We start from the raw sequence: 19,798 nt of genomic DNA, 5'->3' as shown, positions 1-19,798 counted from the left end.
TTTTTTGGGTATCCTTTTGTTGAACTGTCTGTTTAAAATTAATCGAAGCATCAGACAAAAAAAGCTTTTGAAAATAATATTATATTTTGGTTTAGGTCAAAATATAATATTTGTAAACCTGAAGAGTCAGTGCCAGTGCCTCACCAGCCATGAACCTCACTGCACGTCACTGCAGAAGCTTATATATAGACATCTAAGTTTTTTGTGCCCCACCACTTTTGTACATATAAAAACGCCACTGTCTGTATGTGTTAAGTAAATAAAGTTGCCTTGCCTTGAATGAAATTCACGCAACTCCTAATATTAGATGCTGTGTAAGTGGCGATGGAGATTATTTGTTGACCCTGCTTTAAAGGATATTTTGCCTTTACAAATGGTGCGCTTTATCACTGCCTGGGTTTTGGTTGAAGTGCATCCAAATGCTGCTGCGTTTTCGCGTTTGGCTCATTTTCCATCCGAAAAACACGTCGTCTACCTGTCCTGTACCACTTGTTATGACTTCTTCTCTCTCCCTCGCGTATTCCGTTAAGACCCACCCCATCTCACTCCTCGTGCTGAAACCTACCAATCAGAGTAGGGGCGGGTCTTCACAGAATACGTTTGGGGAACAAAATCAAGCTTTTTAAAAGGCGAGTGGATTTTGGCAGGCAGTGAGTGCGGATCAACGATTGAACGATAACAAGAACGGCTCTCACCAAGTACGACTCGGTTCCCCTCGTTCGTACCAAAGAGCCGTTCAAAAGAATCGTCTCGTTCGCGACCGACACATCACTTATAGGTCTCAGATATATAAAAACATGTCTATGAAGTGTTTTACTCAAAATACCAAACAGATCATGCATTCTAGCCATGCCTCATACCCCTCTGTTTCAGCCCTGTTAGAGAAGTGCTGATTCTGGGTCCGTAGCTTTAAAAAAAAAAAAAAAAAAAGAGGAGAGGAGAGGAGAGCTCATGCAGGAGAATTTTACCCAGATTCTCAGCTAAACGCTGTTGTGATTAAACGCCATATTATGTTCCAAACCACATCAAGGATTATTTTCTGAAACAGTATGGAGCTCAAATGCTTTTTCTCTTGCAGGTTTACCACAAGGTGAGTTCCTTTTTTTATTTCCTGCTTCTTTACACATACTCTCTCCAGTACAGCTTAGCTCTGAGTGTTAGCGATGCTTGCTAATGTAAACAAAGAAGACCATATTACGTCCAAAACACGTTGCGCATTGTTTCTGCAAATCTGGATCAGCTCCGTTGTACCCCCATTTTTAGAGATTTGGGTACGGAGGAAAAGAGAGAGGGTTTTATTTTCTGACACTTTATGAGTTCCCTTACACACCGGGGACACATATATTTGTATAAAATACATTTATTTGGCTGCTTGAGTGACTTTACAGATTCAGATTATTATAGCTAATATAAAATATAAAGTAACTAATACAGGCATATTGACATGTAACTAGAGAATGCAATTCCTCAAGAAATTGCTAGTGGGAATGCTTTATGCTGAAAAGCTGACGCTAAACTGCTATGCTGAAATGTAATGTGTAAGAAGAAAGTGAAGAATTTAGATTGAAATGATACATGCACACTGGGGGCTTGAATGTCTGATGAGAGAAGAAAAGAAAGTAAAAAGGCTTGGAAAAGTAGCAGAATATTTGAACTGCAAACTTTTGAACTAACTTGATGGTGAATGATCTGTCGCCATGCCAACGGCATTTGATGACATCCCATAATACGCTTAGATGCGTTTATGGCTGCATCGTTACCAAACCTGTGAAGTTTTGGGCCATTTGGAGCATTTCCACTGAAGTTATGAGAAAACCGTATTTCATGGCGAGCATTGTGTTGCCATGGCAACGGCATTTGAAGAAATCTCAAAACTGTCCCGTAGATGTCTTCACGGCTGGACTGTTAGCACACATGTGAAGTTTGAGCACCGTTTGAACATTTTCATAGGAGTTATAGCGACATTGTCTTTTATGGCGAGGGATGCCTTTCCATGGAAACGGCATATGATGAAACCCCATAATTGACGTAGAGCTGTTAAGGGCTGGACCGTTAACCATTATGTGAAGTGTGGTGCTGTTTTGACCCTTTTCATAGGCGTTACGACAACATCGTGTTTTATGGCGAGGGATGCGTTTCCATGGAAACGGCATATGGTGAGATGTCAGATTTGACGTAGAGCTGTTGAGGCATGGAGAGGTGATATACAAGTGAAGATTGTGGGACGACCGGACCGTGTCCATTGGAGCTACAGCGACATCGTGTTTTATGGCGAGGGATGCGTTTCCATGGCAACAGCCCATGGTGAGATCTCAGATTTGGCGTAAAGCTGTTGAGGCATGGACCGGTGATATACAAGCGAAGTTTGGGGGACGATCGGACCGTGTCCATGGAAACAACATATGATGACACCACATAATTGACGTAGAGCTGTTGAGGGCAGGACCATTAACCATTATCTGAAGTCTGCTGCTCTGAGCATGTCAGTTGGAGTTATGACATCATCGTGTTCCATGACACAGGTGTTTATATTTGAGCTAACGACGTGTCCAGAGATCAAAGGTTTCCATGGTGATCAAATAAATGTGGCAAAGGCTCAAATTTGTTGAACAACACATTTGTAACAGTTTTGTTAAGTACAATTTTGAATGCAGGACTTTTACCTGTAGCAGATCTGAGTACTGTTTGGACCACTGCCCTGGCCCTGACGACCTTTAAGTGACATATTTAATGGATATTTATTATTATAATCAATGCATGAAAACAATGCAATAAACTGCACAGTTCACTTAGCTGTTTAATACATCTACAAACACAAAGGCTTAGTCTATATTGTTTTGTCTGTGTGGAGATGACAGGTACATTAATATGAAATGTAGAGTATTAGATTGTGACACCGTCAGTCAGAGAGCTGGAGAGGAGGGACAGAGAGCCTCAGGGCAGGTTCACAGTGTGATCTTTCTGGTTCATGAAAGTGATGAATGGTGCGTTCACGGTCCATCCGTGACAGGTGCAGCCCTCCCCTTGTTACGCTCTGCGCCTCAGCCCTTCTGATCCTGAAACAGGAGTCACAACAACAGCAAACTGCTGGTGTTAGAAACTAAATTAAATGTCATCATTTCATCCAGGTGATCCATATCGAGCACCTTGTCACTGAGAAATAAGAAAACACTGCTTTTGTTTTCTGATGAATAGAATGTGTACATTAACTTCTCACCTGTTTAAATGTCGTATTTAAAGTACTGTTACAGTATAACCAGGGCCGTCCCTGGCCAACATGAGGCCCCATGCAAAGTTATATGATGAGGCCCTCTGTTTCGCAAGCGTCGACGGGGGGCGGCGGGGGGTGCTAGTGGAGCCTCGCAGCGGCGAAACCGTGCCACACTAATTGCGCCGCATAAGCGCATATGGTGCGCCGCATTTTCGGCTCAGTTGAGGCACCCTCCGCAAGGTGAGGCCCCATCCGCAAGGTGAGGCCCCATCAAGTCTGCATGCCTCAGGGCAGGTTCACACTGTGATCTTTCTGGTTCATGAAAGTGATGAATGGTGCGTTCACGGTCCATCCGTGACAGGTGCAGCCCTCCCCTTGTTACGCTCTGCGCCTCATAGAGATGGCAAATCCGGATCCTTTTACGGACTCAGGGTCTTCTGAGTCAGTCATTGAAGAGATCCGGATCATACGAGTCATATGAGTCAGCATCACCAAGACCGTAGAAATCCTATCGGTGAAACCGAAAAGTTGATGCATTTCACGAGCATATTATTATTCCATATATTTTGAATATATATATATATTTGTATATATATATATATATAATATCTGCATGTATATTTTCTATTTCGACATGTATATTTTATATTTTATATTTTATTTTATTTTTCTTTCTATTCTTGTATATTTTGTAGTTTTGTTTTATTGTAAAATGCCTTTTATGCTGCTGTAACAACAACAATTTCCCAATTTGGGATCAATAAAGTACTATCTATCTATCTATCTATCTATTAAACTGACGTTATATTAACCTCTGCTACACAGTGTATTTTGCTTTAATAAAAAATGTTGATCACAAAAAAAAGGGTTATTTTGCGATTTGGCAAATCTGAGTCTGCTGTTGACTCGTGCATGAGGACGAGTCTGCTGGATCTGATCTGCTGCTATATACGGCTCCGAGTCCGCACGAGTCTGCTCTGCTGTGTGTTGCGCACAGTGAGTCAGGATTTGCGAATCTGAGTCTGCTGTTGACTCGTACATGACGACGAGTCTGCTGGATCTCTGGATCTGCTGCTATATGGTTACGGCTCCGAGTCCGCACGAGTCTGCTCTGCTGTGTGTTGCAGCGAGTCAGGATTTGCGAATCTGCGAATCTGCGAGTCTGCGAGTCTGCTGTTGACTGCGAGTCTGCTGTTGATAGCGTGGGAGCCGGGTGCTGGAGGAGGGGCTATGCTCGTGCACATGACGAGTATGGATTGCTGGATCTGCTATGCTATTACGGTTAGGAGCCGTCGGCTCCTCTGAGTCCCCACGAGTCTGCAGGAAGTTTCACTGATCCGCGTCCCCTCCCCTGAGCCAAACGATAACTTCTGGAAGGCAGCTATCCTGTGACTGTATACTTGCTAAAGGGTAGGCAGATGGACTGGGGTACGTTGTAATGTGATTTTACATGTTATAAAGAGAGTAGCGAGTGACGCAATTTATAGTTTTAATTTGTACGTCACACCAAGTGTGGGACTCAAGGACTCGGGTTAATGGAGAGGGGAGACTCGTCACGACCAGCTCATTTCTAGGATCCGGGTTAATGATCCGGATGAATCAGGACTCGCCCATCTCTAGCGCCTCAGGCCTTCTGATCCTGAAACAGGAGTCACAACAACAGCAAACTGCTGGTGTTAGAAACTAAATTAAATGTCTTCATTTCATCCAGCTGATCCATTTCGAGCACCTTGTCACTGAGAAATAAGAAAACACTGCTTTTGTTTTCTGATGAATAGAATGTGTACATTAACTTCTCACCTGTTTAAATGTCATATTTAAAGTACTGTTATGGCGCATTTCCACTACACGGTCGGCCTCGGCCACACTCGGTACGGCTCGGTACGGCTTGGCCGCGTTGGGCCTTAACAGGGCCGACTCACTTCATGCTGCGCTTCCATTACAGTTTAGGAACTGGGTAGTAACGCAGTGTAGGCGGAGCCGTGACGTCATCTTCAATGAGAAATCCAGAAACACAACACAGCCGTTAGCTGTGAGCACTCAGAGCTCACAGCTCCTTATATATGTTCAGAAACTCGACAAAAGTTAAACAAGTACACACCACAGACTGCCTGTGTCATGGTGAATACAGTCGCTGCTTAATTTATGTCTGTATAGGCCGTTGTTGTGAGTGTGGACGGTCGGGGCATATACTGCGTTAGCTTAGCCAATCTCCATCTAGAAAAACACGAATTTTAAAAGGTTTTTCGCCTGCCGTCTGTCTGCAGACTTGACAAAGCATTAATTCATGGTTTTTACTAACCGGTATCAGTATGTTGTTACTTCGGCATCATTTTGAAACGTGTATTACAATTAAATCACGGTCAAATATGTCCATCTTGTTGTAGTTCTAGCCCTCTTGCCAGCGCTCCTCTCTCTAGTTTAGCATACTCAGCCCGACTCAGCCCTGTTTGTTGGCCCCGATAGAACCACAATTTTCTAGGGCCAGAAAAGAGGGGAAAAAGTGGCCCCGCGCCGTGCCGCGCCGGAACGAGGCCTAGTGGAAGCACAACCAAAAAAGGGGACGGCACGACACGGCACGCTTAAAGCGAGCTACGCGCTGCAATGGAAATGCGCCATTACAGTATAACCAGGGCCGTCCCTGGCCAACATGAGGCCCCATGCAAAGTTATATGATGAGGCCCTCTGTTTCGCAAGCGTTGACGGGGGGGCGGCGGGGGGTGCTAGTGGAGCCTCGCAGCGGCGAAACCGTGCCACACTAATTGCGCCGCATAAGCGCATATGGTGCGCCGCATTTTCGGCTCAGTTGAGGCACCCTCCGCAAGGTGAGGCCCCATCCGCAAGGTGAGGCCCCATCCAGTCTGCATGATCGTCCTGTAGGGAGGGACGGCCCTGAGTATAACAATATTACTGTTACATTGTGAATTTCATGCCAGCACTAGTAAATGACCAAGAACATGTTTCATTTTTAATGGCTATAGTTAATAATGAACTATCAGAATCCGGGTTATTACTGAGTTATTATGTCAAAATAATAACAAAACAATGTAATGTGTAGATATGGAAGTAGAGACAGTTAATGAAATGCACAACTCTTAACCCTCGAAACATTAATTCTTATTTCAGCACCCTTTGAAAGAACATATTTTATTTTTAAATACTTAAATAATAATAAAATGTTAACAATTGAGACTGTTTTGATGGCATCACTTCCACCCTTTTTTATTTATTAAAGGACTCTTTTATCATCAAGTACTGACAACTCATGGATGGTGGAAAGTAACAAAGTACTTTTACTTAGGTACAAGTTTGAGGGACTTGTACTTAATTTTAGTATTTTCATTTGATTCATACCCATTACATTTTTGGAAACAAATATTGTACTTTTTACTCCCCTGCGTTTTGTCTGTGTGGAGATGACAGATACATGAATATGAAATGTAGAGTATTAGATTGTGACACCGTCAGTCAGAGAGCTGGAGAGGAGGGACAGAGAGCCTCAAGGCAGGTTCACAGTGTGATCTTTCTGGTTCATGAAAGTGATGAATGGTGCGTTCATGGTCCATCCGTGACAGGTGCAGCCCTCCCCTTGTTACGCTCTGCGCCTCAGCCCTTCTGATCCTGAACCAGGAGTCACAACAACAGCAAACTGCTAGTGTTAGAAACTAAATGTAATGTCATCATTTCATCCAGGTGATCCATATCGAGCACCTTGTCACTGAGAAATAAGAAAACACTGATTTGAGTTTCCGTGGAAAGTTATGTGTACATTAAAGGTCTCCTACTATTTGTAGGCATATATTATAGGTCTTAGTGATGGGAATTATGGCTCTTTGAAGGGAGCCGGATCTTATGGCTCCGTTCTTTTCAAAGAGCCGTTCAAAAGAGCCGTTTTTTTAAAAGGGGGCGGGGTTACTAGGTTTATCTGCGAAATAATCACCAGGATAATGATTGACTGTATTGTGGGCCCTAATGTCAATAATCTGCATTGTAAACATGACACAAGGTGGCGCCATATCTGAAGTTACCTACTGTAACTCCAGCTTCTATGAGTATTGGCGTAGCCCTCTAAGGCTATCGCTATTGGGTAATCCCCCTGCGCACCCGCGCAGCACTGAAAACACTTGTAGTCCACGCCCGCCCGCAAGGTGGGCCCCACCCTCGGGCTCCCTTCCGGTATAAATAGGAAGGAGGCCCGACAATCTGCTCCCACACAAAAACCTTTTCTTCAGCTATTCGTGGAGCCAGTGGGGCCCAGAACTTAGAGGGCTACGCCAATACTCATAGAAGCTGGAGTTACAGTAGGTAACTTCAGTTCTATTTCGTATATGGCTTCGCCCTCTAAGGCTATCGCTATTGGGTTAAGGGCGAAGCAAGATGTAGTCTGCGCCCCACTGGGTCGCCCCGGTACAAGAAGCACAAACACACCTGCTCAGATAACAACCCATGCCTATTGCGCCATGCGAATGGCGCATCACAGTCCCTGGAATATATCATAACATGAATATTTACCATGAGAGGACGAAGGCTGGGAATAATACATACCCGTCCGCTGTGAGAAAGTAGAGACGAAAGTCACACTTTGCCCAGTGACAGAAAGGAGGGGAATAGCAGCTCTCTGCGTGCAGACAGGCAGAAGAGCGCACAGCTGGGTCCCCAACATCACTCACTCTGACAAGACATTCCGTACGAAATGTGTCAGGGGAAAAAAAGGGGGACGTCCCTCTCGTAAGAGGGAAAAACAGGCCATTCTCCCTGTGCCGAGGCAGGAGAGAGGCGCACAGCTGGATCCCTGACGTCACTCACTCTGACAGGACACTCAGCACAGGGTGTGTCAGAGAGGAATGGGACACATCCCTCAAATAAAATTGAATAAATGAACAGGGAGAAGACCAAGAAGCAGCAGTGCAAATGTCTTCCACTGACATTCCTCCGTGCAAAGCCGTGGAGGAGGAAATTCCTCTGGTGGAGTGCGCATTAATGTTCTCCGGAGGATCCATCCCAGAGGAGACATATGCCTGTGACACAGCCTCACACAGCCAGTGTGACAGCCGCTGTGCAGACAGAGGCTGCCCGATCGAGCGCTCTCTGTAGTGTACAAACAGGCGCTGAGAACGGCGCAAGGCAGCTGTGCGTGCTACATAGCAGGACAGCGCGCGCACAGGACAGAGGAGATGAGACGTGGCTTCTTCCTCCGACCTGTGAGGAGGGGGAAAGAAGCCATCCAGGGTGATCACCCTTGACCTAAAAGAGCTTGTGATGACCTTTGGCATAAAAGCTGGGTTAGGGCGTAAAACAGCTGAACTGCCATCTCCTTGGATCCGGAGGCATGACGGAGCCACAGAGAGAGCAGACAAATCACTCACCCTCTTTGCTGATGTTAGAGCCAAAAGTAGTACTACTTTGGCTGATAACATCTTAAGGGGAACCTGATCTAAAGGTTCATGTGGGGCTTTGCTTAGTGCGCGTAACACCAAAGCCAAATCCCACTGAGGCGCGTGACACAGGTCTGAGTCTCCGTACTCCTCGCAGAAAACGTTTCATCAGGGGGTGACTAAACACCGTCCCGACCCCGAAACCCACATGACAAGATGATATGGCAGCAGCATACACCTTGATTGTGTTGAAAGCCAAATTCCTGTCCAACAACAGCTGGAGGAATGACAGCACGTGAGGCAGGGGGCACGTAATGGGGTCCAGGCTTTTCTCTACACACCAACGCTGGAACGCTGTCCACTTGGCTGTGTAGGACGCTCTGGTAGACGCGGCCCTGGCTCCCTGAATGGTCCGGACAACATCTTGAGAGAGGCCCAGCCCCTCTAAGTGTTCCCGTTCAGGGGCCATGCCCATAAGTGCTGGCCTATCACAGGGTGACTGTTGATCGCTCCCTCCACCTGCGAGAGAGCGTCCCCGCGCCACGGAATTTCCCACGGTCTGCCTGACAGCGTACGCTGTAGGCAAGGAAACCAGGAAGCGCCCGTGCGCTCCGGGGCAATTAGGATCACTGACAGTCGCTCCTCCTGCACTCGGTCCAGGAACCGAGGGATCAGCGGGACTGGTGGGAAGGCGTACAACAGTCCCCTGGGCCATGGTCGATGTGCGAACGCGTCCACCCCCAGGGGGGGGTGGTCCTGCGCTTTCAGGGAGAACCAGAGGGCGCATTGCGCGTTCCCGCGTGCGGCGAACAGATCCACCTCTGCTCTCCCGAACCGGCTCCATACCTGGGAGACCAGCTCGGGATGGAGGCTCCAGTCCCCCTGGCGAGGACCTCCTCTGGACATGAGGTCTGCCCCTCTGTTCAGCTCGCCGGGAACATACATTGCTCTGATGGAGAGCAAGTGTGCGCGCGCCCAGATCAACAGCGGCCTGGCTGTGTTCAAAAGCTGCGCTGAGCGTACTCCGCCCTGGCGATTGATGTAGGCTGCCGCGGCTTTGTTGTCTGTGCGAATCAACACATGCTGATTCCGCAGCAACAGGGCAAAATACTGGATTACTCTCTGTACGGAGAGCAATTCCAGCACGTTTATGTGGAGGGACATGTGAGCCGGCCACTGTCCCCCCACTGCCTGTGACATACACGTTCCTCCCCACCCTGAGAGAGATGCGTCTGTGAACACCGAGATGTGTGACGTAACTCTGCCCAGGGGCACACCCGCTGACAGGACGTGGGGACTTTTCCAATAGGTTAAGTCTGAACCCACGGAAGGAGGGATGGCCACCAGGCGCCTCTTCTGTCGCACGGGGTCGATGCGCAGGCGAATAAACCACCTCTGGAGTCTCCTCATGTGAAGGAGACCCAGGGGAATCACCACGTGACCAGCTGCCATCATGCCAAGCAGCTGCATTACGGAGAGGGCTGTCACCACGCTGCGGGGTGTGACGCGTCGGAGAAGAGCTGTCAGTGCCTCCACTCTCTGCTGTGAGAGTCACGCTCTCATGCGGGCTGAGTTCAATTCCACACCTAGGTAAATAATACTCTGGGAGGGAAGAGGGCAGCTCTTCTTCCAGTTTATGATGAAACCCAGCTTTGACAGATGTGATACAAGCTGTACCGTCTGTAAAGCAACTTCCTCTCTGGATCGAGCTAGCAATAGCAAGTCGTCCAGGTAAAACAGCACTCTCATCCCTCCTCTGTGAAGCGGCTGCAGCGCCGTCTCTACACACTTCGAAAAAGTGCGAGGAGCCAGGGAATAACCGAACGGCAGACGGTTGTACTGGTACGGTATTCCCTGGAATGAGAAACGCAGGTATTTCCTGTGTTTTGGGATGATGGCTACGTGGAAGTAAGCATCCTTCAGGTCTATCGATGTGAACCAGTCCCCCTGGTGAACACACTCCAGCACCTGTCTGATCGTCAGCATGTGAAAAGGCCTTTTCATTATGACCTTGTTGAAAACTGACAGATCGAGGATGGGTCTCATCCCCCCTGTCTTTTTCGGGACAAGAAAATAGCGGGAGTAATACCCCTGATTTTCTTCCCCTTGAGGAACCCTGGAAATAGCCTCTTTCAACAGGAGTTCCCGCAGCTCTGCCTGGAGCGCAAGACACTGTTCTTGGGATGACAGGAGTGTTTCCTGTATCCCATTGAACTGTGGGGGGGGGGGAGGCGAACTGCAGGGTGTACCCTCTGCTGATCAGCCTGCTCATCCATCTGTCCATCAGACACACGCGCTGCCACTCTGAGAAATTCTCTGAGAGCGGGCGCACATGGTCGAGATGTGTTGTGGTCGTCTTGGCAACGAGCCACGTCAGAGCCCTTGCCGCCGCTGCCTGTGAGTCAACCCAAGGTGGGCCTGACGCGAAAGGGCTGTGAGGGAGCCTCCACACGTTGCGTTTCACTCTGGCTCTCATCATGAGGCGTGTACACGCTCAGGGGATGAATGGAGATGTATGCAGTGTTGACCACATGAGGCGTTATAACGGCGCTCATGGGTTTATTATGACCGTGTGTAGGAGACGTATCTCGGACAGAGGAATGCCGCGAACTCTGCGGTTTATTAACCGATAGGTTAAAACCAGCAGGTTTCTGCAGCGAGCCCTGCTGCCTACTAATCAACAGATTGGTGGCAGCTGGCTTAGTTGGCGAACTCTGCAGTTTATTATCCGATAGATTAAAAAGTGCAGGTTTTTCGCAACGAACCCTGCTGGCTACTAACCGATAGGTTATAGACAGCTGGTTTACACAGAGTGGAGGATATGTGAGAAACACTTGATGATACTGATGACTCAGACAAAAAGTTGGAAAATGAACCCATTTTATTACTCTCACTATCCCCCCCAACACGTCAAAGGCGGCTCTGTTTTCTTGGAGGCTCATGTGGAGCGGATACAGAGCGGGAGTGCCTCCCTCCCCGTTGGCTCACCGCCGAGAGACCCCTCCGTCTCTGGGGTGGCGGGGGAGCGGAGACACGGGGCGGAGCCCCTGCCGCCGCCGACGGGCGCTGACGCCGCGGTTGCGGTTGGTACCTCTCCGCCTGCCGCTGTGGCCGGGTTGGACGCTGCGGCTGCTGCGGCTGCTGCGGCTGCTGCGGCTGCTGCGGCTGCTGCGGCTGCTGCGGCTGCTGCGGGTGTTGGTGCCGCCCAGCAGGCTGGAGCCAGCTGACGTGCTGGCGGATGTCGTCCGCCTGTTCCGCAGCCGCCTTCATGGATTCCACCATGGCGTGGAACTGGGGTCCGAACAGCCCGTCCGGGCTGATTGGAGCATCCAGCAGCACTTTTCTGGCCGTTTCTGTAACGGACGCCTGCTGCAGCCAGAGGTGGCGCTGGATTTGCGTCACCCACGCGGCGATTCTAGCCTGGGAGACAGCAACAGACGCACACAGTGTGAGCGCCGTGCTGGCAGCCTTGGCGATCTCCTCCGCTTCGTCAGCGGCCAAGGTGGTGGACCGCTCCACCAGCGTCACCACCGAGTTGGACAGCAGCGCGATGTTGTTTGCCGCCGCCGACGCCTGAAAGGCACACTGGTGCACCCGGTCGGCCTGGCGGGCAACATACTGGTCCCTGGGGGAGGCCAACGTAGGGCGCCGTCCGGCGATCATGTTGGCCTGCCTCACCCCAAAAAACGCCGTCAGGCCCGGCTCCAGCGAAGGGGTGGCTGGGAATCCCACATCTGTAAAACCCTCCACCTTGGTGAGGGGAACAAACGTGGACACCGGGGCCTTCAGAGTCCTCGGGTTCGCCGCCGCCCCCTCCTGGTACCTCCTGATGGCGGGGAAGCGTGGCCAGATCGGGTCACTCCTGACCGTCTGCACCCGCGAAAAAACTCCGGCCATGTCGTCCGGAGCACTCCTCTCCTGAGCTGGGGGAACGGGGAGACCTCTGCAGGCGGCCGCCTTGCAAATGATCCCCGGCAGTTCCAGCAGGATGCCACCTATCGCCGGCAGCGCCGTGGTGACGGAGAAGGGGACCGCGTGCTCGGCCAAGTCGACACCCTGCTCCGACTCTGTCTCCCCCGTCCGGGGGAGAGGAGGGAGGGGAGAACCATACGGTGAACCGTGGAGGGAGATGGGGTAGGAGTCGTCCGACTCCTGCCCGGCACTCGGCTCCAGGGGCACGTGTCGGCTCCAGGGGCACGAATCGTCGTCCTCGGTCGCAGCAGCGAGAGCGTCCGCTCTACGCTTCCTGTCGGCCGAGGGGAGACGGGCACAGTGCTGGCATGCGACCTGCTGGCTGAGAGCCGCATACGCGTGCTCTGGCCCCAGGCAGGATTCGCATTCAGTGTGCTGATCATAACTCATGATATAGCCCGATCCACATGAGGGACAATCTCTGACACAATTGTTGCTCATGGTTTCTCGGATATATTATGTCTCAGTGCTTCAGTAACGGGGTGCTGAAGAAAAAGAGGGAGCAGATTGTCGGGCCTCCTTCCTATTTATACCGGAAGGGAGCCCGAGGGTGGGGCCCACCTTGCGGGCGGGCGTGGACTACAAGTGTTTTCAGTGCTGCGCGGGTGCGCAGGGGGATTACCCAATAGCGATAGCCTTAGAGGGCGAAGCCATATACGAAATAGAACCATGTCATTCATGTCAGTGAATGTACTACTTTGAATTTACCCTCTGTATGTGTTAAGTAAATAAAGTTGCCTTGCCTTGAATGAAATTCACGCAACTCCTAATATTAGATGCTGTGTTTTTAAGTGGCGATGGAGATTATTTGTTGACCCTGCTTTAAAGGATATTTTGCCTTTACAAATAGTGCGCTTTATCACTGCCTGGGTTTTGGTTGAAGTGCATCCAAATGCTGCTGCGTTTTCGCGTTTGGCTCATTTTCCATCCGAAAAACACGTCGTCTACCTGTCCTGTACCACTTGTTATGACTTCTTCTCTCTCCCTCGCGTATTCCGTTAAGACCCACCCCATCTCACTCCTCGTGCTGAAACCTACCAATCAGAGTAGGGGCGGGTCTTCACAGAATACGTTTGGGGAACAAAATCAAGCTTTTTAAAAGGCGAGTGGATTTTGGCAGGCAGTGAGTGCGGATCAACGATTGAACGATAACAAGAACGGCTCTCACCAAGTACGACTCGGTTCCCCTCGTTCGTACCAAAGAGCCGTTCAAAAGAATCGTCTCGTTCGCGACCGACACATCACTTATAGGTCTCAGATATATAAAAACATGTCTATGAAGTGTTTTACTCAAAATACCAAACAGATCATGCATTCTAGCCATGCCTCATACCCCTCTGTTTCAGCCCTGTTAGAGAAGTGCTGATTCTGGGTCCGTAGCTTTAAAAAAAAAAAAAAAAAGAGGAGAGGAGAGGAGAGCTCATGCAGGAGAATTTTACCCAGATTCTCAGCTAAACGCTGTTGTGATTAAATGCCATATTATGTTCCAAACCACATCAAGGATTATTTTCTGAAACAGTATGGAGCTCAAATGCTTTTTCTCTTGCAGGTTTACCACAAGGTGAGTTCCTTTTTTTATTTCCTGCTTCTTTACACATACTCTCTCCAGTACAGCTTAGCTCTGAGTGTTAGCGATGCTTGCTAATGTAAACAAAGAAGACCATATTACGTCCAAAACACGTTGTGCATTGTTTCTGCAAATCTGGATCAGCTCCGTTGTACCCCAATTTTTAGAGATTTGGGTACGGAGGAAAAGAGAGAGGGTTTTATTTTCTGACACTTTATGAGTTCCCTTACACACCGGGGACACATATATTTGCATAAAATACATTTATTTGGCTGCTTGAGTGACTTTACAGATTCAGATTATTATAGCTAATATAACATATAAAGTAACTAATACAGGCATATTGACATGTAACTAGAGAATGCAATTCCTCAAGAAATTGCTAGTGGGAATGCTTTATGCTGGAAAGCTGACGCTAAACTGCTATGCTGAAATGTAATGTGTAAGAAGAAAGTGAAGAATTTAGATTGAAATGATACATGCACACTGGGGGCTTGAATGTCTGATGAGAGAAGAAAAGAAAGTAAAAAGGCTTGGAAAAGTAGCAGAATATTTGAACTGCAAACTTTTGAACTAACTTGATGGTGAATGATCTGTCGCCATGCCAACGGCATTTGATGACATCCCATAATACGCTTAGATGCGTTTATGGCTGCATCGTTACCAAACCTGTGAAGTTTTGGGCCATTTGGAGCATTTCCACTGAAGTTATGAGAAAACCGTATTTCATGGCGAGCATTGTGTTGCCATGGCAACGGCATTTGAAGAAATCTCAAAACTGTCCCGTAGATGTCTTCACGGCTGGACTGTTAGCACACATGTGAAGTTTGAGCACCGTTTGAACATTTTCATAGGAGTTATAGCGACATTGTCTTTTATGGCGAGGGATGCCTTTCCATGGAAACGGCATATGATGAAACCCCATAATTGACGTAGAGCTGTTAAGGGCTGGACCGTTAACCATTATGTGAAGTGTGGTGCTGTTTTGACCCTTTTCATAGGCGTTACGACAACATCGTGTTTTATGGCGAGGGATGCGTTTCCATGGAAACGGCATATGGTGAGATGTCAGATTTGACGTAGAGCTGTTGAGGCATGGAGAGGTGATATACAAGTGAAGATTGTGGGACGACCGGACCGTGTCCATTGGAGCTACAGCGACATCGTGTTTTATGGCGAGGGATGCGTTTCCATGGCAACAGCCCATGGTGAGATCTCAGATTTGGCGTAAAGCTGTTGAGGCATGGACCGGTGATATACAAGCGAAGTTTGGGGGACGATCGGACCGTGTCCATGGAAACAACATATGATGACACCACATAATTGACGTAGAGCTGTTGAGGGCAGGACCATTAACCATTATCTGAAGTCTGCTGCTCTGAGCATGTCAGTTGGAGTTATGACATCATCGTGTTCCATGACACAGGTGTTTATATTTGAGCTAACGACGTGTCCAGAGATCAAAGGTTTCCATGGTGATCAAATAAATGTGGCAAAGGCTCAAATTTGTTGAACAACACATTTGTAACAGTTTTGTTAAGTACAATTTTGAATGCAGGACTTTTACCTGTAGCAGATCTGAGTACTGTTTGGACCACTGCCCTGGCCCTGACGACCTTTAAGTGACATATTTAATGGATATTTATTATTATAATCAATGCATGAAAACAATGCAATAAACTGCACAGTTCACTTAGCTGTTTAATACATCTACAAACACAAAGGCTTAGTCTATATTGTTTTGTCTGTGTGGAGATGACAGGTACATTAATATGAAATGTAGAGTATTAGATTGTGACACCGTCAGTCAGAGAGCTGGAGAGGAGGGACAGAGAGCCTCAGGGCAGGTTCACAGTGTGATCTTTCTGGTTCATGAAAGTGATGAATGGTGCGTTCACGGTCCATCCGTGACAGGTGCAGCCCTCCCCTTGTTACGCTCTGCGCCTCAGCCCTTCTGATCCTGAAACAGGAGTCACAACAACAGCAAACTGCTGGTGTTAGAAACTAAATTAAATGTCTTCATTTCATCCAGCTGATCCATTTCGAGCACCTTGTCACTGAGAAATAAGAAAACACTGCTTTTGTTTTCTGATGAATAGAATGTGTACATTAACTTCTCACCTGTTTAAATGTCATATTTAAAGTACTGTTACAGTATAACCAGGGCCGTCCCTGGCCAACATGAGGCCCCATGCAAAGTTATATGATGAGGCCCTCTGTTTCGCAAGCGTCGACGGGGGGTGCTAGTGGAGCCTCGCAGCGGCGAAACCGTGCCACACTAATTGCGCCGCATAAGCGCATATGGTGCGCCGCATTTTCGGCTCAGTTGAGGCACCCTCCGCAAGGTGAGGCCCCATCTGCAAGGTGAGGCCCCATCCAGTCTGCATGATCGTCCTGTAGGGAGGGACGGCCCTGAGTATAACAATATTACTGTTACATTGTGAATTTCATGCCAGCACTAGTAAATGACCAAGAACATGTTTCATTTTTAATGGCTATAGTTAATAATGAACTATCAGAATCCGGGTTATTACTGAGTTATTATGTCAAAATAATAACAAAACAATGTAATGTGTAGATATGGAAGTAGAGACAGTTAATGAAATGCACAACTCTTAACCCTCGAAACATTAATTCTTATTTCAGCACCCTTTGAAAGAACATATTTTATTTTTAAATACTTAAATAATAATAAAATGTTAACAATTGAGACTGTTTTGATGGCATCACTTCCACCCTTTTTTATTTATTAAAGGACTCTTTTATCATCAAGTACTGACAACTCATGGATGGTGGAAAGTAACAAAGTACTTTTACTTAGGTACAAGTTTGAGGGACTTGTACTTAATTTTAGTATTTTCATTTGATTCATACCCATTACATTTTTGGAAACAAATATTGTACTTTTTACTCCCCTGCGTTTTGTCTGTGTGGAGATGACAGATACATGAATATGAAATGTAGAGTATTAGATTGTGACACCGTCAGTCAGAGAGCTGGAGAGGAGGGACAGAGAGCCTCAAGGCAGGTTCACAGTGTGATCTTTCTGGTTCATGAAAGTGATGAATGGTGCGTTCACGGTCCATCCGTGACAGGTGCAGCCCTCCCCTTGTTACGCTCTGCGCCTCAGCCCTTCTGATCCTGAACCAGGAGTCACAACAACAGCAAACTGCTGGTGTAAGAAACTAAATTAAATGTCATAATTTCATCCAGGTGATCCATATCGATTACCTTGTCACTGAGAAATAAGAAAACACTGATTTGAGTTTCCGTGGAAAGTTATGTGTACATTAAAGGTCTCCTACTATTTGTAGGCATATATTATAGGTCTTAGTGATGGGAATTATGGCTCTTTGAAGGGAGCCGGATCTTATGGCTCCGTTCCTTTCTTTGGCGCATTTCCATTGCAGCGCGTAGCTCGCTTTAAGCGTGCCGTGTCGTGCCGTCCCCTTTTTTGGTTGTGCTTCCACTAGGCCTCGTTCCGGCGCGGCACGGCGCGGGGCCACTTTTTCCCCTCTTTTCTGGCCCTAGAAAATTGTGGTTCTATCGGGGCCAACAAACAGGGCTGAGTCGGGCTGAGTATGCTAAACTAGAGAGAGGAGCGCTGGCAAGAGGGCTAGAACTACAACAAGATGGACATATTTGACCGTGATTTAATTGTAATACACGTTTCAAAATGATGCCGAAGTAACAACATACTGATACCGGTTAGTAAAAACCATGAATTAATGCTTTGTCAAGTCTGCAGACAGACGGCAGGCGAAAAACCTTTTAAAATTCGTGTTTTTCTAGATGGAGATTGGCTAAGCTAACGCAGTATATGCCCCGACCGTCCACACTCACAACAACGGCCTATACAGACATAAATAAAGCAGCGACTGTATTCACCATGACACAGGCAGTCTGTGGTGTGTACTTGTTTAACTTTTGTCGAGTTTCTGAACATATATAAGGAGCTGTGAGCTCTGAGTGCTCACAGCTAACGGCTGTGTTGTGTTTCTGGATTTCTCACTGAAGATGACGTCACGGCTCCGCCTACACTGCGTTACTATAGTAACTACCCCAGTTCCTAAACTGTAATGGAAGCGCAGCATGAAGTGAGTCGGCCCTGTTAAGGCCCAACGCGGCCAAGCCGTACCGAGCCGTACCGAGTGTGGCCGAGGCCCACCGTGTAGTGGAAATGCGCCAAAAGAGCCGTTCAAAAGAGCCGTTTTTTTAAAAGGGGGCGGGGTTACTAGGTTTATCTGCGAAATAATCACCAGGATAATGATTGACTGTATTGTGGGCCCTAATGTCAATAATCTGCATTGTAAACATGACACAAGGTGGCGCCATATCCATGTCATTCATGTCAGTGAATGTACTACTTTGAATTTACCCTCTGTATGTGTTAAGTAAATAAAGTTGCCTTGCCTTGAATGAAATTCACGCAACTCCTAATATTAGATGCTGTGTTTTTAAGTGGCGATGGAGATTATTTGTTGACCCTGCTTTAAAGGATATTTTGCCTTTACAAATGGTGCGCTTTATCACTGCCTGGGTTTTGGTTGAAGTGCATCCAAATGCTGCTGCGTTTTCGCGTTTGGCTCATTTTCCATCCGAAAAACACGTCGTCTACCTGTCCTGTACCACTTGTTATGACTTCTTCTCTCTCCCTCGCGTATTCCGTTAAGACCCACCCCATCTCACTCCTCGTGCTGAAACCTACCAATCAGAGTAGGGGCGGGTCTTCACAGAATACGTTTGGGGAACAAAATCAAGCTTTTTAAAAGGCGAGTGGATTTTGGCAGGCAGTGAGTGCGGATCAACGATTGAACGATAACAAGAACGGCTCTCACCAAGTACGACTCGGTTCCCCTCGTTCGTACCAAAGAGCCGTTCAAAAGAATCGGCTCGTTCGCGACCGACACATCACTTATAGGTCTCAGATATATGTTTGTTTGTTTGTAGCCTTTATTTATCCAGGTTAAAAATCCCATTGAGATCAACGATCTCTTTTACAAGGGAGACCTGCGGTACATTGAGTTACACATATAAAAACAAACAGAAAACAAAAAGGACATCACAACATAATCACAGGGGTATACATTAGCATCTATATAAAAACATGTCTATGAAGTGTTTTACTCAAAATACCAAACAGATCATGCATTCTAGCCATGCCTCATACCCCTCTGTTTCAGCCCTGTTAGAGAAGTGCTGATTCTGGGTCCGTAGCTTTAAAAAAAAAAAAAAAAAAGAGGAGAGGAGAGGAGAGCTCATGCAGGAGAATTTTACCCAGATTCTCAGCTAAACGCTGTTGTGATTAAACGCCATATTATGTTCCAAACCACATCAAGGATTATTTTCTGAAACAGTATGGAGCTCAAATGCTTTTTCTCTTGCAGGTTTACCACAAGGTGAGTTCCTTTTTTTATTTCCTGCTTCTTTACACATACTCTCTCCAGTACAGCTTAGCTCTGAGTGTTAGCGATGCTTGCTAATGTAAACAAAGAAGACCATATTACATCCAAAACACGTTGCGCATTGTTTCTGCAAATCTGGATCAGCTCCGTTGTACCCCCATTTTTAGAGATTTGGGTACGGAGGAAAAGAGAGAGGGTTTTATTTTACTGACACTTTATGAGTTCCCTTACACACCGGGGACACATATATTTGTATAAAATACATTTA

General features: G+C 47.3%; 1 protein-coding gene and 5 non-coding genes across 6 annotated transcripts; 5 read left to right on the top strand and 1 right to left on the bottom strand.

The window, feature by feature from the left end:
* The first annotated feature begins 2,955 nt into the window (after window positions 1-2,955).
* LOC117473259 lies at window positions 2,956-3,056 on the top strand. The gene has a single exon (XR_004555008.1). It is a non-coding gene; the product is annotated as a small nucleolar RNA U13 (small nucleolar RNA).
* Window positions 3,057-3,517: 461 nt separating this feature from the next.
* On the top strand, window positions 3,518-3,617 carry LOC117473266. Its single transcript, XR_004555014.1, has one exon. It is a non-coding gene; the product is annotated as a small nucleolar RNA U13 (small nucleolar RNA).
* Window positions 3,618-6,731: 3,114 nt separating this feature from the next.
* On the top strand, window positions 6,732-6,832 carry LOC117473262. The gene has a single exon (XR_004555010.1). It is a non-coding gene; the product is annotated as a small nucleolar RNA U13 (small nucleolar RNA).
* Window positions 6,833-9,030: 2,198 nt separating this feature from the next.
* LOC117472613 lies at window positions 9,031-12,948 on the bottom strand. The gene is made up of 4 exons (XM_034117906.1): window positions 12,705-12,948; window positions 11,815-12,653; window positions 10,264-10,743; window positions 9,031-10,128 (listed from the first exon to the last, which is right to left on the bottom strand). Exons 1-4 carry the CDS (start codon window positions 12,946-12,948, stop codon window positions 9,031-9,033), a joined length of 2,661 nt encoding a protein of 886 aa, XP_033973797.1.
* Window positions 12,949-15,984: 3,036 nt separating this feature from the next.
* On the top strand, window positions 15,985-16,085 carry LOC117473258. Its single transcript, XR_004555007.1, has one exon. It is a non-coding gene; the product is annotated as a small nucleolar RNA U13 (small nucleolar RNA).
* Window positions 16,086-17,165: 1,080 nt separating this feature from the next.
* Window positions 17,166-17,266, top strand: LOC117473257. Its single transcript, XR_004555006.1, has one exon. It is a non-coding gene; the product is annotated as a small nucleolar RNA U13 (small nucleolar RNA).
* The last annotated feature ends 2,532 nt before the right edge of the window (window positions 17,267-19,798 follow it).

The sequence above is a fragment of the Trematomus bernacchii genome, unplaced genomic scaffold, assembly GCF_902827165.1.
Source record: "Trematomus bernacchii unplaced genomic scaffold, fTreBer1.1, whole genome shotgun sequence".
Taxonomy (NCBI): domain Eukaryota; kingdom Metazoa; phylum Chordata; class Actinopteri; order Perciformes; family Nototheniidae; genus Trematomus; species Trematomus bernacchii.
The sequence above is the reverse complement of the archived record's forward strand: the minus strand, read 5'-3'. Positions and strand labels throughout refer to the sequence as shown.